General features: G+C 35.7%; 1 protein-coding gene across 7 annotated transcripts in view; it reads right to left on the bottom strand.

Moving 5' to 3' along the window:
- sox13 (SRY-box transcription factor 13) overlaps positions 1–17,881 on the bottom strand; it is a 675,553-nt gene that overhangs the window by 644,921 nt on the left and 12,751 nt on the right. For 2 of the 7 annotated variants that reach the window (XM_073915891.1, XM_073915892.1), the window contains exon 1: positions 4,590–4,731. In XM_073915891.1, coding sequence (XP_073771992.1) covers positions 4,590–4,681 — 92 coding nt within the window. In that variant the 5' untranslated portion in view covers positions 4,682–4,731. 7 annotated transcript variants of the gene reach the window in all.

Below are 17,881 nucleotides of genomic sequence, written 5' to 3'. Positions count from 1 at the left end.
GTTTGTTCTTACCTGTCTTTCGGATGTGGAGCCATAAGACGGATTTCCAAAGAGCTCTGCTAGACCTTTGTGGTCTAAGATAACATCAGCCTCAAGGTTCTTTCCTTTTAAGCTCAAACACCTCTGAAATGAAATGCTTCCCACGTTCAGGAGCGAGTGAGAGACAAAAGCTTAAGTTGCTTTACAAGTCGCAACGTGCCGCGGCCTCGCATTCTGTCCCGCTCTCCTCTGATGCAAATACGGCTTGTTCTTTGTTGTTTCCAACTCTCCCTTGCCTCATGACGGTATTGAAGTGGTTAATTTCCGCATTGTGACAAGTCAGGCTTGTAAACATTGTCAAAAATACAAATAAAACTGTCAGAAGCACCAAAGACAAGTCTATGCGCGCAAGGATGTACTTTTACAGCAACCACTTAAAGATTCACAGTTTGAACTTTGAAGGCTCCTCAACGTTTCCAATGTAACAATCTGACATGTTGTTATAACTTTACAAACACCTGTTGATATCATCCCTTGCTTGGAAAAGTTAGGAATGATATCAGTAGGATTCCCTATATAAACTGTAAAACCCAACAGTTAACTTTTACAAATGAAATGAGTGTAGTTAACTCAAAATTGACTGAAAGTTAATTCTACTCATTTGAAAAGTTTTGAACGGTGTTGAAGGTAATGAGTCAATTAAATATCTCATTATTTCAGCTTAAATGGAGTAAGTTCACAGTACTCATATAGATTAGTTTTTGAAACTTAAATGGTTTGTAGCAATCGGTTTCCTCAAACGGTTTGAGTTGACTTAACTTGTTGAGTTTTACAGTATTCGGCTGGCTTGAGTTCTCTTCATTTATTGGGCTTTACTGTGTTCAAATTGCTTGGTTTACTCAAATAGATTAACTTCACAGTACTCATTAGGATTAGTTTTTGAACTTAAATGGTTTGTTCCAATCGGTAAATGGTTTGAGTTACCTTAACTTTTGGGGTTTTACAGTGTACATGTGAACACATTTAGGTCAAAAGTGCCAATAAATAAGCCTGTGCGCAAAGATTTAAATGTACAGCAATCACTAAAGTCTAGATTGTAGACTTATAAAGGGTTGTTTGAAGGATTAGTTCATCTGGATTAGTTCACATTTAAAGGATGACTTCACCCACAAACGAAAATTCAGCTATTAATTACTCACCTTCATGTTGTTCCAATTTCCAGACACTCGTCTTCAGAACACAGATTAGGATATTTTAGATGCAATAGAGAGCTCCCTCATCCTCTATAGACAAAAACAGTCCCGAGACATTCAAAGTCCACAAAAGAATCTAAAAACAATGCATGTGACTTCAGTGGTTCAGCTGTAATCATACGAAGCTCCAAGAACACTTTTCTGCACCAAAATACTTATAATGCCAAAAGAATCATCAGCATAACACATAAATTTTGTAGTGCTTGTAGTAAACGTGCCCCCTGACCTTATACGCAAGACATTGTTGAACAAAGTTGTTTTTACAGGGTTTTTTTGGCGTAAAAAAAAAGTGTTCTTGAGCTTCGTATGATTACAGTCGAACCACTAAAGTCACATGGATTGTTTTGGTTTCTTTTTTGAACTTGAAATAAGTCTCTTGACACCTCCATTAATCTTTAGAAGACAAATTAAGATATTTTAGATGCAGTAAAGAGCTCCCTCATCCTCCATAGACAGAAATGGTCCTGAGGCATTAAAAGTTCACAAAAGAAACCTAAAACTGTAATCATATGAAGCTCCGAGAACACTTTTGTGCACCAAAAACACTCCATTAGAATTAGCAGCGCAACACAAACCTTATATTGCTGGTAGTAAATGCGCACCCTGATCTGATATGGAAAATATTGGTGTACAAAGTTGTTTTTTGGCACACAGTTATGTTCTTGAAGCTTTGTATGATTACAGTTGAACCACTAAAGTCACGTGTAATGTTTTGGTTTCTTTTCTGGACTTTGAATGGATCCAGAAAAAAAACCAAAAAGTGTTTCTGTCTATGGAGGTTAATGAAGCTCTCAGATTTCATCTAATATATCTTAGATGGAGTTCAGAAGATGAACAAAGGTCTCAGAAACGATATAAGGACAAGTAATTAATAACATTGTTTAAATTTTTGGGTGAACTAACCCTTTAAAACTTTACAAACACCTGTTGTAATTCAGCAGTTTACATAAAATAAGAATGAACTGAAGGATATTACTAGATTCCCCAGAAGACAAAATAGGTTGCAAAAATAGAATGCGAAAAACAAGCATGTGTGCGTCTACAAAAAACACTGAAGACTCGAGTGTAAATGCTGCATTTGAAAATCGGTCATATAATCGTTATTAGGCATGTTATAACTTCACAAACACCTGTTGTGAACCAGCACTTAACATGAGAACACATTTGATGATATCAGTAAGTTTGCCAATAGACAAGACAGGTGAACACTTTGTTCAGGAGTGCCAAAAACAAGCCTTTGCGTGCAAAGACATCATTTCAGACCGATTGAAGTTGAAAACTGGAAGACTCTTCAACACTTCATTTGCCAATTAGACACATAATAACTTTACAAACATCTGCACTTGACCCAATGTAAGAATGCCTTGAATGGTAGGGTAAGTTTCCCAACAAAAACAGATGAACACTGTTTAAGTTCAGGAGTGCAAAATCATTATTTTACAGCAGACACATTGTAGAAAGTTCTAGGCTAGTTTTTAACAGTAGATGCTGTATGCTTTACAAAACAGCTGCATGCTGCCTGCATCCAATTCAAACCTAAAATATTCATAAAGGAAAGGTTTAAAACCTAGCCTAGAATGCCATGTACTTTAAAACTAATCTAGAGCACCATCTTCTGTTAAAACTAGCCAAGAGCGCCATCTGCTGCAAAAACAAGCCTAGAGCCCTATCTGCTGTTAAAAACTAGTCTATAGAGCGCCATCTACTGTTAAAAACTAGCCTAGAGCCCCATCTGCTGTTTAAAACCAGTCTATAGAGTGCCATCTACTGTTTAAAACCAACCTAGACTGCCATCTGCTGTTAAAAACTAACCTAGAGCGCCATCTGCTGTTAAAAACTAACCTAGATTACCATCTGCTGTTTAAAACTAATCTATAAAGCGCCATCTACTGTAAAAAACGAACCTAGAGCGCCATCTGTTGTAAAAACTAGGCTTGTTTTTTTCTAGGCTAGAGCGCCATCTGCTGTTAAAAACTAACCTAGATCGCCATCTGCAGTTTAAAACTAGTCTATAGAGCGCCATCTACTGTTAAAAAACTGGCCTAGAGCTCCTACTGCTGTTAAAAACTAGCCTAGAGCGCCATCTGCAGTTTAAAACTAGTCTATAGAGCGCCATCTACTGTTAAAAACTGGCCTAGAGCACCATGTGCTGTTAAAAACTAGCCTAGAGCGCCATCTGCTGCAAAAACAAACCTAGAGCCCTATCTGCTGTTAAAAACTAGTCTATAGAGCGCCATCTACTGTTAAAAACTAGCCTAGAGCACCATCTGCTGTTTAAAACCAGTCTATAGAGTGCCATCTACTGTTAAAAAACTGGCCTAGAGCTCCTACTGCTGTTAAAAACTAGCCTAGAGCGTCATCTGCAATTTAAAACTAGTCTATAGAGCGCCATGTGCTGTTAAAAACTAGCCTAGAGCGTCATCTGCTGCAAAAACAAGCCTAGAGCCCTATCTGCTGTTAAAAACTAGTCTATAGAGCGCCATCTACTGTTAAAAACTAGCCTAGAGCACCATCTGCTGTTTAAAACCAGTCTATAGAGTGCCATCTACTGTTAAAAAACTGGCCTAGAGCTCCTACTGCTGTTAAAAACTAGCCTAGAGCGCCATCTGCAGTTTAAAACTAGTCTATAGAGCGCCATCTACTGTTAAAAACTGGCCTAGAGCGCCATGTGCTGTTAAAAACTAGCCTAGAGTGCCATCTGCTGTTAAAAACTAGCCTAGAGCATTATATGCTGTTAAAAACTAACCCAGATCGCCATCTGCAGTTTAAAACTAGTCCATAAAGCGCCATCTACTGTTAAAAACTGGCCTTGAGCAGAATTTGCTGTTAAGAACTAGTGTAGAGCATCATATTTTGTTAAAAACTAAACTCAAGCAAGAATATGTGATGCATTTTGAAAATCTCAGAAGCAATGCGGAATCGATTTCTTAAATTAATGTGTACAAATAGGATATTTTACAGCAATTACTACTGACAATTTAAAGAATTAAAACGTCAAATGTAAATTAAATGTCAACATTGCACTTGCAAGTCTTTACAAACACCTGTTGTAAAACAGCTCTTGATATATAAACCTGTGCGCACACACTATTTATCAGCAACCTATAAAGATCCACAGTTTAAACTCTAAAAGCTCTTCAATATTGCACTTTCCAATGTAACAATCAGACACATTATAACATCATAATCCCCATTACAAACCAGCACTGGACCCAATATGGCAGTGCATTAGATGGCAATTTTTCCCAATAGAAAAAAGACAGGTGAACACTTTCATGTCTCCAGCTGTTGAAATCCATAGGATCTTCCAAATCCACCTCTTAAAGACTTTGGACGAGAGACAAATGGTTTACCAACCTCAAGAGTATCTGATCAGTACTCATTATCTTCAGCTCGTCTTTTAGAAATCGTTCCACTTGCCAATGCGCAAGTCTGGAGAAGCAGCTCATGATGTGATATGGATGACGGTGGACATCCAAATGATGAAAACTGGCCAGTGAGCACCTAGTAATAGAGAAGAGAGTTGGCGTCTCTCTATGCCGGATGTGGTCAGGAAAGTATGCCCTATAGCGAAGGCAAACAGTAGCATTTGCATGGCGTTTGCCTCCGTTATAACTTTCCACTGAGTACTTGACACAGATAGGGATTTGATAACATTGTAAATGTGAAACAGGAGAAGAGCGTCCAAGAATAAACAAAATAAAATAGCAAAATCAGACTAGATATAGATAGGGCGCCTTGTTTGTGTTTTGATTTGAATGCAGATGACATTTGCAAAAACAAAACAAAAAATAAGAGATTAATATCTACTAGTAAACGGAAAGACTAAATATAGATGTAAAAACTACGTTGGAAGGTAACATGCGTCATTGGTAATTGACAGAGTTACTATTGTAGCTTTTACACGCAGTGCTAATGTGTTAAACTATATTTGCGTATTAACTTTAATATGTTGTTTAATATCCAGATTTAAGATATTATGTTAGATTTTATTATGTTATGTTAGTTCTAAGAGAACCTAAATGAAAATAGACTCATAAAAATAGTTTTTGTATTTACAGCTATAAGGAAAAATTTATTTACTAACCTATGTGCAAGTAAAATTGATTTTAATGTTTAATTAATTAATTTAATGTAATTAATGTTTAATTAATTTAATTAATTAATGTTTAATGTAAAATTTATATATTTTTTCAATATTTATAAGCAAGGCAAGTTCATATATAAATATATAGCACATTTCATACACAATAGGAAATCAAAGTGCTTTACATAAACAGGCATGAAAGAAACAAGTATAAGAAAATAAAAATAAAAGTATTAAAAACGAATTAAAATGTGTTAAAACTGGTTTTAAAGGAATGAAAAAGAAAAGAAAGACATAACGCAACCTGTCAGACGTAGCACAGTGCTCATTCAGTAAAGGCACAGCCAAACAGATGTGTTTTCAGTCTGGTTTTGAATGTGCCTAATGTTGGAGCACATCTGATCATTTCTGGTAGCTGATTCACTCTGCTTTGACTGAACTCTTTAAATTTCTAATTTATTTGATCCTAAAGATCTGAAGGATCTGTTAGGTGTGTATTCAGTGAGCATATCTCTAATGTATTAAGGTCCTAGGCCATTTAGTGATTTATAAACAAGGAATAACACTTTAAACTCTATTCTGAATGTAACTGGGAGCCAGTGTAAAGACCTGAGGACAGGTGTGATGTGCTCTGACTTTATGGTTCTGGTCAGAATCCAGTGAGGAGTCCATTGCAGTAATCCACCCTGGTGGTGATAAAACCATGAACAAGTTACTCTAAATCCTTACTGGAAACAAATCATCTAATTCTTTCAATGTTTTTAAGATGATAGTATGCTGATTCACTGCTTACAGTATATTTGGAAAAAGTTTAAGTGAAAGTAACAATCAAATAGAAAGATATTGTTAGGCCCAGACAGAATCTGCGGACATTTTTTGCTATTTCTGTGCAGAATTTTGTTTTAAAAAATCTGCAGATTTATGCAGAATATCGGAACTAAAAACTAATCATATAATAATTAATTAAAACAATTACTATTATTTGATGTTCACAATGCAAAATACAATTGCACCCTAATTGGTAATCAAAACAAGTCTCACATAATATATCTGCTTAAATATTTCTTTACAAACTGTATTGTACATAAATCATATGAACATTTTCTAATTAGTTATTAATATTAATGAAATTAATTTGAAAACTAAATAAATATAAATTGACACACATTTACACAAGTAAATAAATAGACTCAATGATGGGCTAAAAATATGCTGATTTCTGTGTGCGCAGATTCCATGTGGGCCAAGTTATTATATAGATAACCTGCAATTTTACAGCATATAGGTGATGTCTATGTGTACACGTTTAAGGAAGTGTATTAAGTGTATGTGTTGTACTCGATGGTTAGCATCAACTAACAAATCCAGTAAATCCAGAAAATGTTTCTTTTTTTTTCGTAGCTGTACAATAATAACAATAATAATAATGATAATATTAATAATTCCTTTTATTTATAGGCACCTTTTAAAGCACTCAAGGACAGCTTACAGTATATCGTAAACACATCATAAAAATACAAGCAGTAAAAAGCAATAGAGGATATTAAACCAGCAAATCATTATATCCTGAACAAAAAAGTTTTGTCCGAGTCTTAAAATGGGAAATAGTGTCCACCTGAATGTGCACAGGCAGAGAGTTCCATAACTTTGGTGCTGTGCAACTAAAAGTCCTGCCACCAAGATGATTTCAACGAGCACAAATGAGTGTACAAATAAAGAAGCTCAGAAAGATAGTGAGGTGCCAAGTTATGAAGAGCTTTGTAAGTTAAGAGGAGGTTTTTGTATTGTACACGATAGGTGAGAGCAATTGGAAATTGGAGTTATGCGATCAGAAGCACTTGAGCAAGTAACTATCTCAGCTATTTAATTCTTAATTCACTGTAATCTATGAAGTTGCTTATCAGGGTGTTTTGAGTACATGGTGTTTTTAGTTAACATTTATGCTTTATTTCAACTAACAAACAGATTTGTTTTAGTTAACAACTTGAATATGGATAAAAGTTACTATATTATCAAAAAAAAGGTTTTGATCTTAAAAAAAAAAAGAATAATAAAAAAACAATACAAAAGTGTATTGCATAGCAGATTAAATATTTTCTGGAAGAATAACAATGATAAAAATGTATTTATCTTAATCATGGGGAAAATAACAATAATGTAAAGTGTGCATGTCATGAACAATTATGCCAGCAAATAAAATACATACAGTTAAAGTCTAAATGATTAGCCTGCCTTTTGTTTTTCAAATATTTTCCAAATGATGTTTAACAGAGCAAGGAATTTTTCACAGTATTTTTTATAATATTTTTTCTTCTGGAGAAAGTCTTATTTGTTTTATTTTCGGATAAAATAAAAGCAATTTTTAATTTTCTTAAAACTATTTTGAGGTCAACATTATTAGCCCCCTAAAGCATTTTTTTATTGTCTACAGAACAAACCATCATTATACAATGACTAAATGGCTTTAAATGTCACTTTAAGCTAAATACTAGTATCTTGAAAAATATCTAGTGAAATATTATGTACTGTCAACATAGCAAATATAAAAGAAATGAGTTATTAAAGCTATTATGTTTAGAAATGTGTTGAAAAAATCCATGATATTAAGCTGTTTGTTAAACCAATAAAAATGAAGATGCAAAAAAATGATGCCTTTAGCGAAAGAAAACCAAAAAACTAACAAACTGAACAAGTGAAAGCTTTCGTGCTCATGCAAAATGTCTAAGAAAAACAAAAACTGCAGTAGATTTTCCAGTTCATCAGTCGCAAACCTGTGGCAAGCTAATAGTCAAAACAACGTGGCGGCGACACAATAACATGAAAGACAAGCAAATTCATTTTCATTAAACAGGACTGAGGTTTGCGTAATAACAGCTCCTTTTTCGACAGATTTTCCTCTTCCGTGAAAGGGACAGTCCCTGTCAGTCCCCGCCTAAACTCACCGGTCTTCATGTTTTGAATGCAGGAATGAAAAACACAATGCAAATCAGCAGGGTTTACACATGGACTTTAGGAAATACAAGCACACACGTATTCAAATGACTGATGCGTGTTATTCATTTGTGAAGCTGCTTATGTATCGACTATTTCTGGATCTTCGCTTTCATTTATAGCTTTAAAAAACTCAGCAGCATTGTAGACTATAGTATTGATTCAACATTATATTTTTGTAGTAATCATGCAGCGCAATCGGAGTACACATTGGTTTGTTGTTTGCTTTGGGGATCTGATTGTTTGCATTCGGACCCGGAAATAGTGACATCAGACATTGGATTGCAGCGAGTCCCATTTACACTTGTTTGATTTGAATAAATGCCACCAAACTTTAAATCTTCCTGGAAAGTAAGAGACAAAAAAAAAAGAGAAAGCGTGCGTAGGTTTTTAAAAATGTAACAGATTAAAATACTTCCATCTTAGTAGTTGATAAAATTATTATTTAAGCATTATTTAAAAGTGTAATTATTATAAAATAAGTATTAGAAAACACTATCAATGGCATTATTTTACTTATTAGCATCAACCTACTAATTTATTAATACTAAAACTTTTTAGCCAGTGGACAAGACTGAACTAGCAGCTAACTTCAAAAGTTTTAAAACCCCTCCGAACATCTCGGAGATAAAATATGCAACTTTTAATCGAGCTGTAAAACTTGAATCTTGTGTTTACTGAACAGTACATGCTCTGTCTACAGAAGTTTTATGAGTGAATCAACTGAAACAGCAAAACAACCATTTTAAATATAGTGTACAACCCAGTTAAAGGAAATGATCACCCAAATTAGTAAAAGTTACCCCTTTTTTTTTTTTTCTTTTTTTTTTACTTACCCAAAAGTCATTTTCAGTGTACATGTTTTTATTTTGTTATATCAGACAAACACAGTCAGGGTAGTTTTAAACATTATCCTGGCTACTTCATGCTGTATAATTGTGTTGTTTAGTGGCTTATTACATTTTGAAGCCTCCAAAAGGGCACACATCTATTGACAAACTAACTCGTATGTTGCCAGGGGGTTAAATAAGGTGGCAGAGAAAGCATGCAATGACAAAAAACGCCAGCAAATTGAGAAAAGGTTTGTGCTACAAACCCTCACAACACAAACACATTAAAATACGCACTGCATTTTCTCACATCACTTTAAAATAGCTGGGAACACAACAGAAATGTTTCAAGGGGACCTTAAAACCATACTGAGCCGGCTATTTAGGTTAATCTTTTTTTTTTTAACTTTCCAGGTTCTGCTGGTTGCAATTCCCGAATTTTCATTGCCAATGTTAAGCCAATTGCAATGGTTCATATTTGGTTCAGTTTCGAATTTCCACAACCATCACAGAGCCCGGGGGACCAGAGTACGTGCTCCAGCTTGGCCGCCCCTGGTCCTAGGCTAATAAATACTAAAGACGCTGGAATTAGGATGTTAAAATAAAAAAATATATATATAAAAAAATACTTACATGTGCTGTCAAACGGTATCAAAATATTTTCTTAATTTGCTGGTCATCATCATCTTCATCATCCTTAGCGCGACAATCCATTACTGGATTCTGCCTGCCTCAAGTAGTTTCCGCCAATGTTCTCTGTCCCGGGCAACTGCCCACCAGTTCCTTATTCCTAAAACATTGGCGTCACTGCTAATGCAGTCTCGCCATCTTGGTTTAGGACTTCCTACTTTTCTTTTGCCCACCAGGTCAGTGCTAAAGATTTTTTTTTTGAATGGCATTTTCTGCCATACGCATGATGTGTCCTGCCCACCTTAGCCTCGCAAGTCTGATATATTTAACTATATCAATTTTCTTTATACAAGGCTGCAAGCTCATTGTTGTGACATATCCTCCATTGATTATTGTCTTTTATTGGGCCATATATTCTCCTCAGAATTTTTCTTTTAAAAACTAAGAGCTTTTGGTCTATGGCTTTTGTCATTGTCCACGTTCCTGATCCATAGGCCAGGACTGGGCGAATCAGGACTTTATAGAGGGATATCTTATCTTAATTTGCTGCTGTTTTTTGTAATTGCTTGCGTTTTATGAAATTACAGCACGTTAAGCTCTCTCAGCCACTTGTCTAAAGACTTGTCTTATGAAGTGGGTTTTTATAAGACAAATATTTAGCATATTAAAAACAAACTCTAATCAATGACTTCCGGATGCTGGTGATTGCACGCCATGCACAACTGATGTATACAATGCAAGACACATTCATAATAGTACTTCAAGGAACAGACATGTCTTGTGGGAAACACTTACCACACAGTTTGTTTGCCACAGAGGATGATAACAAACAAGAAAACTTGTTGGCTTGGTGTTACTGTATAATCCTATGCAGTATATTACTCTTACAAATGTATCTGCCTATCATACTTTGTGTATGCTAGTCGTAGGGATGCAGCGATTACCCGATTTTACTATTAACTTCTTGTGTTGTCGCGATACTGATACTCAGTACCAATCGATACTTAAATTTTAAGAATGTCTATTTACCGAGAACTTTGAGCGCCGTTGAACACATTCCTAAACAGCGCTGATTTGCCATTGTGTTCACGTGATCAACAGAAATGACTGTGGCCGTGAAGGTCATCAGTTCACTGAACTCACCGCTGTTTACTAAGTTTAACCACAGATACAGAGACACTGGAGTGTTTTAAAGCTGCAATTCATCAGCAGATCATTCGTATGTCAGCTTGTAGACAAACCAGCTGATCGACGAGACTTTAAAAGGCTCCAGTGTCGCTGTATCTATGGTTACAGTCAGTAACCGGTGGCGAGATCGGTAAACTGATGGCCAATCACAGTCATTTCTGTTGAGCTTGTGAACACAATGGCAAATCAGCACCGTTTAAGCTCAACGCGCTTAAATGTTCACGGGAGATGGATGTTTTTAAAAGTTCAGAACCGATTGGTAGTGAATTTCAGTATTGTGACCACCCTACTCCTAACCACGTTTTTTTACGTCACGATTAATTAATTGTAAAGGCGTTTCTGTATGGAGTTATGTTATGTAAAAGTAATGCCAACTGTTCGCTAGTTTAAAGTTAAAAGTTTTAAAAAATGATGCTTTTGCACTTGGCGTTTTGCGTGTTAGTGTGCACGATCACATTGGCGCCCTTTATTTAGTCACAAGGCGTTAAACGTAGACGGAAAACGCAAGCATAAAGGGTCCCGTTGTGCATTGACCTTGAGGCTACAAAGTAAGGGCCGTTCACATATTGCGTCTTTTGCAGGCAAGTTCGTAACTTCCAATAGAAGCACAGGCTTGCGCAAGCATATTAGGAGCGACGGGCTCGCGGACTATTGTTTGTTTTCTAGTATTAATATTTTGTGCAGTGTTAATTGGTTACTAAACAACAATAAATAACACTTAAAAATATAAGGAGTTTTCTCCATTATATTCCAAACTAGTAGAGTTTTTAAAATTAATAATCGTGAAAACGTGATTATTCCTCAGACTATAATTGAACAACCAAAATGTATGATTGTTTCATCCCTAGCCAGTCACACTTAATGTGTACTACTCCCGTCAGTGATTGGAGTTTATAATTGGTATGGTAAATGTATAAACATTTTTACAACAATAACAAATCAATCTGCTTTATAAGAAATGCGTTAACCCCCTGGCAGCATATGGGTTAGTTTGACAACAAATGTATGCGCTTTGGGAAGCTTCAAAATAAAAGCCACTTCCCATTACTAATATACATCATGAAAGAGCTGGAATAAAATTTAAAACTACTCCAACGGTGACAGAAAGCAGCCAAAAAAAAAACGAAAATGGCTTAAGGGTGAGTAAATATCGGGCAAACTATTCCTTTATCCATATCAAACTTATTTTTATTGGTGTTAAGCCTAATTTAATCTAATACAAGTTGAAATTATGTGTAAAGTTAATTTGATCAAGCTAAACATTTGAATGCAGCCACTACTTTTTACAGCAAACACAAAAACCCATGCTTTAAACTTTCAGTACAAGTATAAGGAGTTTTAATATTAATAGTCATCAATTCAATCATAAAATGACAAACTTTTCGCCTCTTATGTGTCTAGTAGTGTGAAATGCACATGTTAAACTAATTTTCCAAAAGTTAACACCAAAAAAGTGGGCAAATCTGAAGGAACACACTAATATTTCCCATACATCCCCACGACACATCCAAACACACGACAGCAGAGACTCTCTTCAGTGTTTTTCCACAACAAAAGCTGCTGTAAAGATCAGAATTTTGGGCTCATGTTCTTTTGAGACCTTCTAAATAAGACGTATAAATGGGATGATGGTACGAGCACGCTCTGGACACAAAAGACTGAGAGAGGAGAAAGAAAGGAGAGTGGGTCGCCGGCGTTTTTTTCCTCCGTGTGCTTTTGAGAAGCGCAGGTTAAAAAGCAGCCTCTTTCATTGTGCCTCTCTGGGCCTAAAACAGTCCGGTTATTGTGGCGCCAAGTGAAAGGCTAGTGTGGCATTTATCTGAGAGACAAGAGGAGGGGGCAATGAAAGGAGGCCGAGCACAAAACACACTTGGAATAAAGAAATATAACAAGAGAAAGGGAATAAAAGATGTTAGTGAAGGGCCCCTTTTGCAAAAAAAAAAAAAAAAAAGGCGCACAAAAACCTTCCACCACCCCCTTCAGGCAAAGAAAGACAAAGGCGAAATACATTAAAAATCTGCTGATTTCTAAGCCTGGCACACTTTTATGTCCAACCTGGATTCAGATGGACCATTTTCATTTTGTCTAACACGAGTCCACTGGTTCGTGTGATGCATTAGATGTTGTTTTTCCATCAGTACAGATCTCCAGAAGGCTCTGGATCTCACCAGCTCGTCTTTGAACGTCTGTGGGTTTTAAAACGAGTTCGGCTCTTTTGAGAAGAGACGGTGTGTGTCTGTGAGGTTGTCATAGAGATCCAGCAGACGTTTTGTGCTGTGAAAAACACAACAGGTGATTCGGTACAAATGCAGGTGGAGCCTTGGAGGAAAGCAGTGGAGCTGAGGAGGATCTCATACAGTGCTTAAAGCCTACATAGAAAACATAACCTGAATGACCTGGGGTCTCATTAAGAAAGCATAGAAACCTTCCAAAAAGTGAATAGCGATGGGTGCTTAGATTAAGTCACTATGCAAGTTTACTTAAAGCTTTGCAAATTCCAGCCTGATCTCACGAGAAAACGTAAGTATTTTACGTTTTGCCAGTTTAGTGGCTAATTCGTACGAATTCGTACGAGTTAAGTCGTACGAAATGGTACGATTTTAAAAAGGAGGCGTGGCACCTGACCCCACCTCTAACCCCAACCGTCATTGGGGGATAAGCAAATCGTACTAAATTGTACGAATTAGATCGTACAAATTCATACGAATTAGCCACTAAATGAAAAAGTTACGAATTGCCGTGAGATTGTGTTGCAAATTCTTATATTTGTTTTTAGAAATCGGTGGTCTGCAATCTTTTTTGTAGCAGCATTTGTATTTATCATTTTTAAGGTATTTTGGAGGGCAGCACTGTGACTCAGTGGTTAGCACTGGCGCTTCACAGCAAAAAGGCCGCTGGTTTGAGTCCCAGCTGGCATTTCTGTGTGTAGTTTGCATGTTCTTCCCTGGCTGGCGTGGGTTTCCTCTAAGCGCTCCCGTTTCCCCCACAGTCCAAACACATGCGCTATAGGTAAACTTATGAACTAAATTATCCGTAGTGTATGAGTGTGTGTGTGAATGATTGTGCATGGGTGCTTCCCAATACTGGGTTGGGTATGGAAGGGCGTAAAACATATACTGGAATAATTGGCGGTTCATTTCACAGTGGCGACTTCTGAAATACAGACTAAGCCGAAGGAGAATGAATAAATGAATGCATTTTGGTTGGTATATCTGCGACATTACATCTATATCACAAATGTAGGGAACAACAATCTAACAAACTAATACAACTTCACCACAATGGAGATGCTTGTTTCCCACTCGTGCTGTATAAAGTGAATCTTATTAAGGTGGGCGCTGCACCTCCCACAATGTAAATGCATTGTTAAGCAACACTAACATTTGTACCATTATACCCTCATAGAAATGGTTTAACTCCATTCTACAGGGTTAATACACATTTTTACAACTAAAACTCCATGAGTTTTCCAGAACTTTCAAGTAAGTTTTCATGACGTATTGTTTCATGTAATGTCTACATTTACATGGTAAATAATAAGAAAAACAATGACGTTCAAATGTTTTACAGCATATCATAAAACACGCAACAATCTATTTTGTTTATGTTTCTATGTACAACTGATTTTGCTTACACAGCACAAACAATGTGAGAGCAAGCTTTTGGCCAAGGAAAGAAAATAAGTAAAAGACAACTAACCTATATTTAAGTTAGGGCTGCACAATATATTGTTTCAGCATCGATATTGGAATGTGTGCATCCGCAATAGTCACATCGCAGGATATGCAATGTTGGGATTATAGTTTATTATACTTTAGAGTTTAATCTTAATGGAGTAAACAATTATCATCTGCATGCATATTTAAAGAGATAGTTCACCCAAAAGTAACCATTTTCATTACACCCGTTACTTGTTTTCAACATTTATGAGTTCTCTTGTTTTTAAATGAACACAAAAAGAGTATAATTTAATAACTCCTTTAGTATTGAAACAAGTGTGAGTAAATAGTTAAAACAAGTGAAGTGTGGGCAAATAGTGAGTACATTTTAATCTTTGAGTGAACTGTCCCTTTAAGGCCTGTGACTGTGTGAACATTTCAATATTTTAAATGTTAAAGCATCTGGCCACAAGAAATGTTTTGTAACTTTAATAAAGATGAAATAATTTACAGTGAAGACTCTGCAGTGTTGATTATTCAATATCTGTAGCTGAAGAGTGAATACCTGAAAACTATCATTTACTTTCATCTTTACTATATTTTATCTATGCATGTAATGTATTTGTTTTGTCTTATTCGATATTCACTCCTCTACAAAATCCCCCCAATCAATCCAAATAAACCTGTTAAATCATCTGGTGAAATTGTAAATTCACAACGCAATATACATCACAGAAATACTAAATATTATATCGGCAGATTTTTCCAATATCATGCAGCAATAATTCAGGTATACGGATATTTGTTTAACTAATTTCCATGACTTTTAAAAAACTTTTCCAGACCTGGAAATTGTCATGTCAAAACTCCATGACTTTTTAAGGTTTTCCCATGACTGTATGAACCCTGATTCTAGTAGTGGAGCAGCACATCGCTTCCGGGGTCCGGTCTGCGATGTGCGCAATAAAGTGGGATCTTGCATAATCTAATGCAGACAGCAGAAGTCAATAATTTATTTCAATTATTCAGCCTGGCATGTTTACTGCTCCAAAATATTTTAAATGTTTCTCAAAATAAAATATATTGGTGTCCGAAATCAGCAACTACCAACTGAGTTTTTTAAAATTTGAATGTACTACTCGACTGATAGAAAAGTATGTTCAATACAGTATGAATGAGAGTAGTATGAATAGAGCTTGAACATACTACGGATGCCATTTTGTCATCATCAGGTGACATGCCGCTTCACTTCTAAACATGAATTCTCTTGCGGTGTATCATGGGATAGTGTAGTGTCCATTGGATGTGCACTTCTGAATCTAGCCAGAAGTAGTAGGTCATCCGGGTACTGTCTCGCATACTGTTTTTCGAATTCTAGGAATTCAGACATGCTACTTGGTTCACATACTCTTTTTAGCGTAATATACAGTATACAGTACTATGCAGAATTATGGGATTTCAGATGCAGCCATTGTGTTCAAAGAAGAAAAAGTTCTTGTTTTTTTACCCAGATGTTTAAAAGGAATATATTTTAGCATATATATTAGATCAAAAATTAAAATACAGTGAAACCATTATATTTTTATCCAAGATTATCATACCATTAGAATCTTATACCGGCCCATGCCTATTAGGGACCCCTTATGTAGTTAAGGCATACACACAAAATGGGAGTGGACATGTGCATACACCACTTCCCATGCAAAGGTTGTGATCAATGAAAAAATTAAATGGAAGAATATGCGCAGCTTTAAATAAAAAGTAACTTAATATTGCTACACAAAAATGCCACGTTCATAAATAAGACCCCCGCTGATTCTAAGGCCATGTTTACATGACAGTGTTTTTCCTTTGTGTTTTTCAGGAAGTTTCCAGTCTACAAAACGTTTTTTTAAACAATCCATGCTTGCATATATCTGTGGAAATGGCTAAAAACGCATTACATATGGCAGGCCAGTATTTGGCACTGTCATCTTCTTAGTAAAAAGTATGATGGGAGATTTATTAAGATTCAAAGAGGGTAAAACTCAACTGTTTAACTCTATGGGAGTTTTAAAAGAAAAAAAAGTGGGGTCCTCCTTTAACATGTTCCTTAAACAGAACTGGAAAACATGCTGGCGAGTCCATAACACCGGAAGCTGAACTTCTGCATCAACTGTACTTCAAACTAAGGCAAAAGCACCTAGTGGAGTGTTGGGATGGGGCAGAAAGCAGCGCTCCATCGCTCAACATGAGGACCCAGACAGGAAGACAAGACGAAACCTTCACCTTTCAGGACATCCTGAGAGCCTCCCTGCGCACCAGCGTCCACTGCACCAGCGCAGGACGAACACGTGCTTAAAAACAGGATACACACTCACCACACGCCTGAGAAACAACAGCCAACACAGAGAAGCACTGGACAGAGGAAGACCAGGAGGATATGCCAATGGATCACTGCAGTCTCATAGTTTATGTCTACTTTGAGGTGTTTTCTCTGTGAGTTTCTGAAAAAAAAGTGCAAAACCCTCTAAATATAAGATTTTTTTGTTCTGTTCTGTTCTTTTAATCCTTAATAGGGTCCATTTTAGATAAATATATATACAGTTGAGATCAGAATTATTATCCCTCCCTGAATTATTCGCCCCAGTTTATTTTTCTCCCCCAATTTCTGTTTAACGGAGAGCAAACATATTTATTTAATATTATAAAATAATATTTATCAGAGTATATTTATAAAAAAATATATTTAAAAAAGAAAAAAAAATCTAAATAATTCTAATTTTAACTGTACATACACAAAAAATAGTGTGGGTTTAGTAAGGTCACAAAACTTTGAAAATGCTTTATGAGATTTCATAAATTTTAATTAATATTTTTTATTTAAATAGATAAAATAAAGAAATATACAAATATTAAAATAATAATAATAATAATAATATAAAATTTTAATTAAAAAATAAAACAAAATTATTTGTAATTTAAAATATAATAAAAAATAAAAAAATATTAAATAAATATAAAAATAAAAACAAATAATAATAAAAACAAAATAAATGTATTAATTAAAATATAATAAAATTAATTAATTAAAATAAACAAATTAAATATATAAATATTATAATAAAACCCATCTCTGGGAAACATCCACACACACGCACACATTCACACGCACGCACGCACGCACACACACACAACGGACCAGAGGACCTGGAGGAAACCCACGCGAACACAGGGAGAACATGCACACTTCACACAGAAACGCCAACTGAGCCGAGGTTCAAA

This window comes from Danio rerio, chromosome 11 (assembly GCF_049306965.1).
Source record: "Danio rerio strain Tuebingen ecotype United States chromosome 11, GRCz12tu, whole genome shotgun sequence".
NCBI lineage: Eukaryota > Metazoa > Chordata > Actinopteri > Cypriniformes > Danionidae > Danio > Danio rerio.
This window is presented reverse-complemented; position numbering and strand designations above follow the sequence as displayed.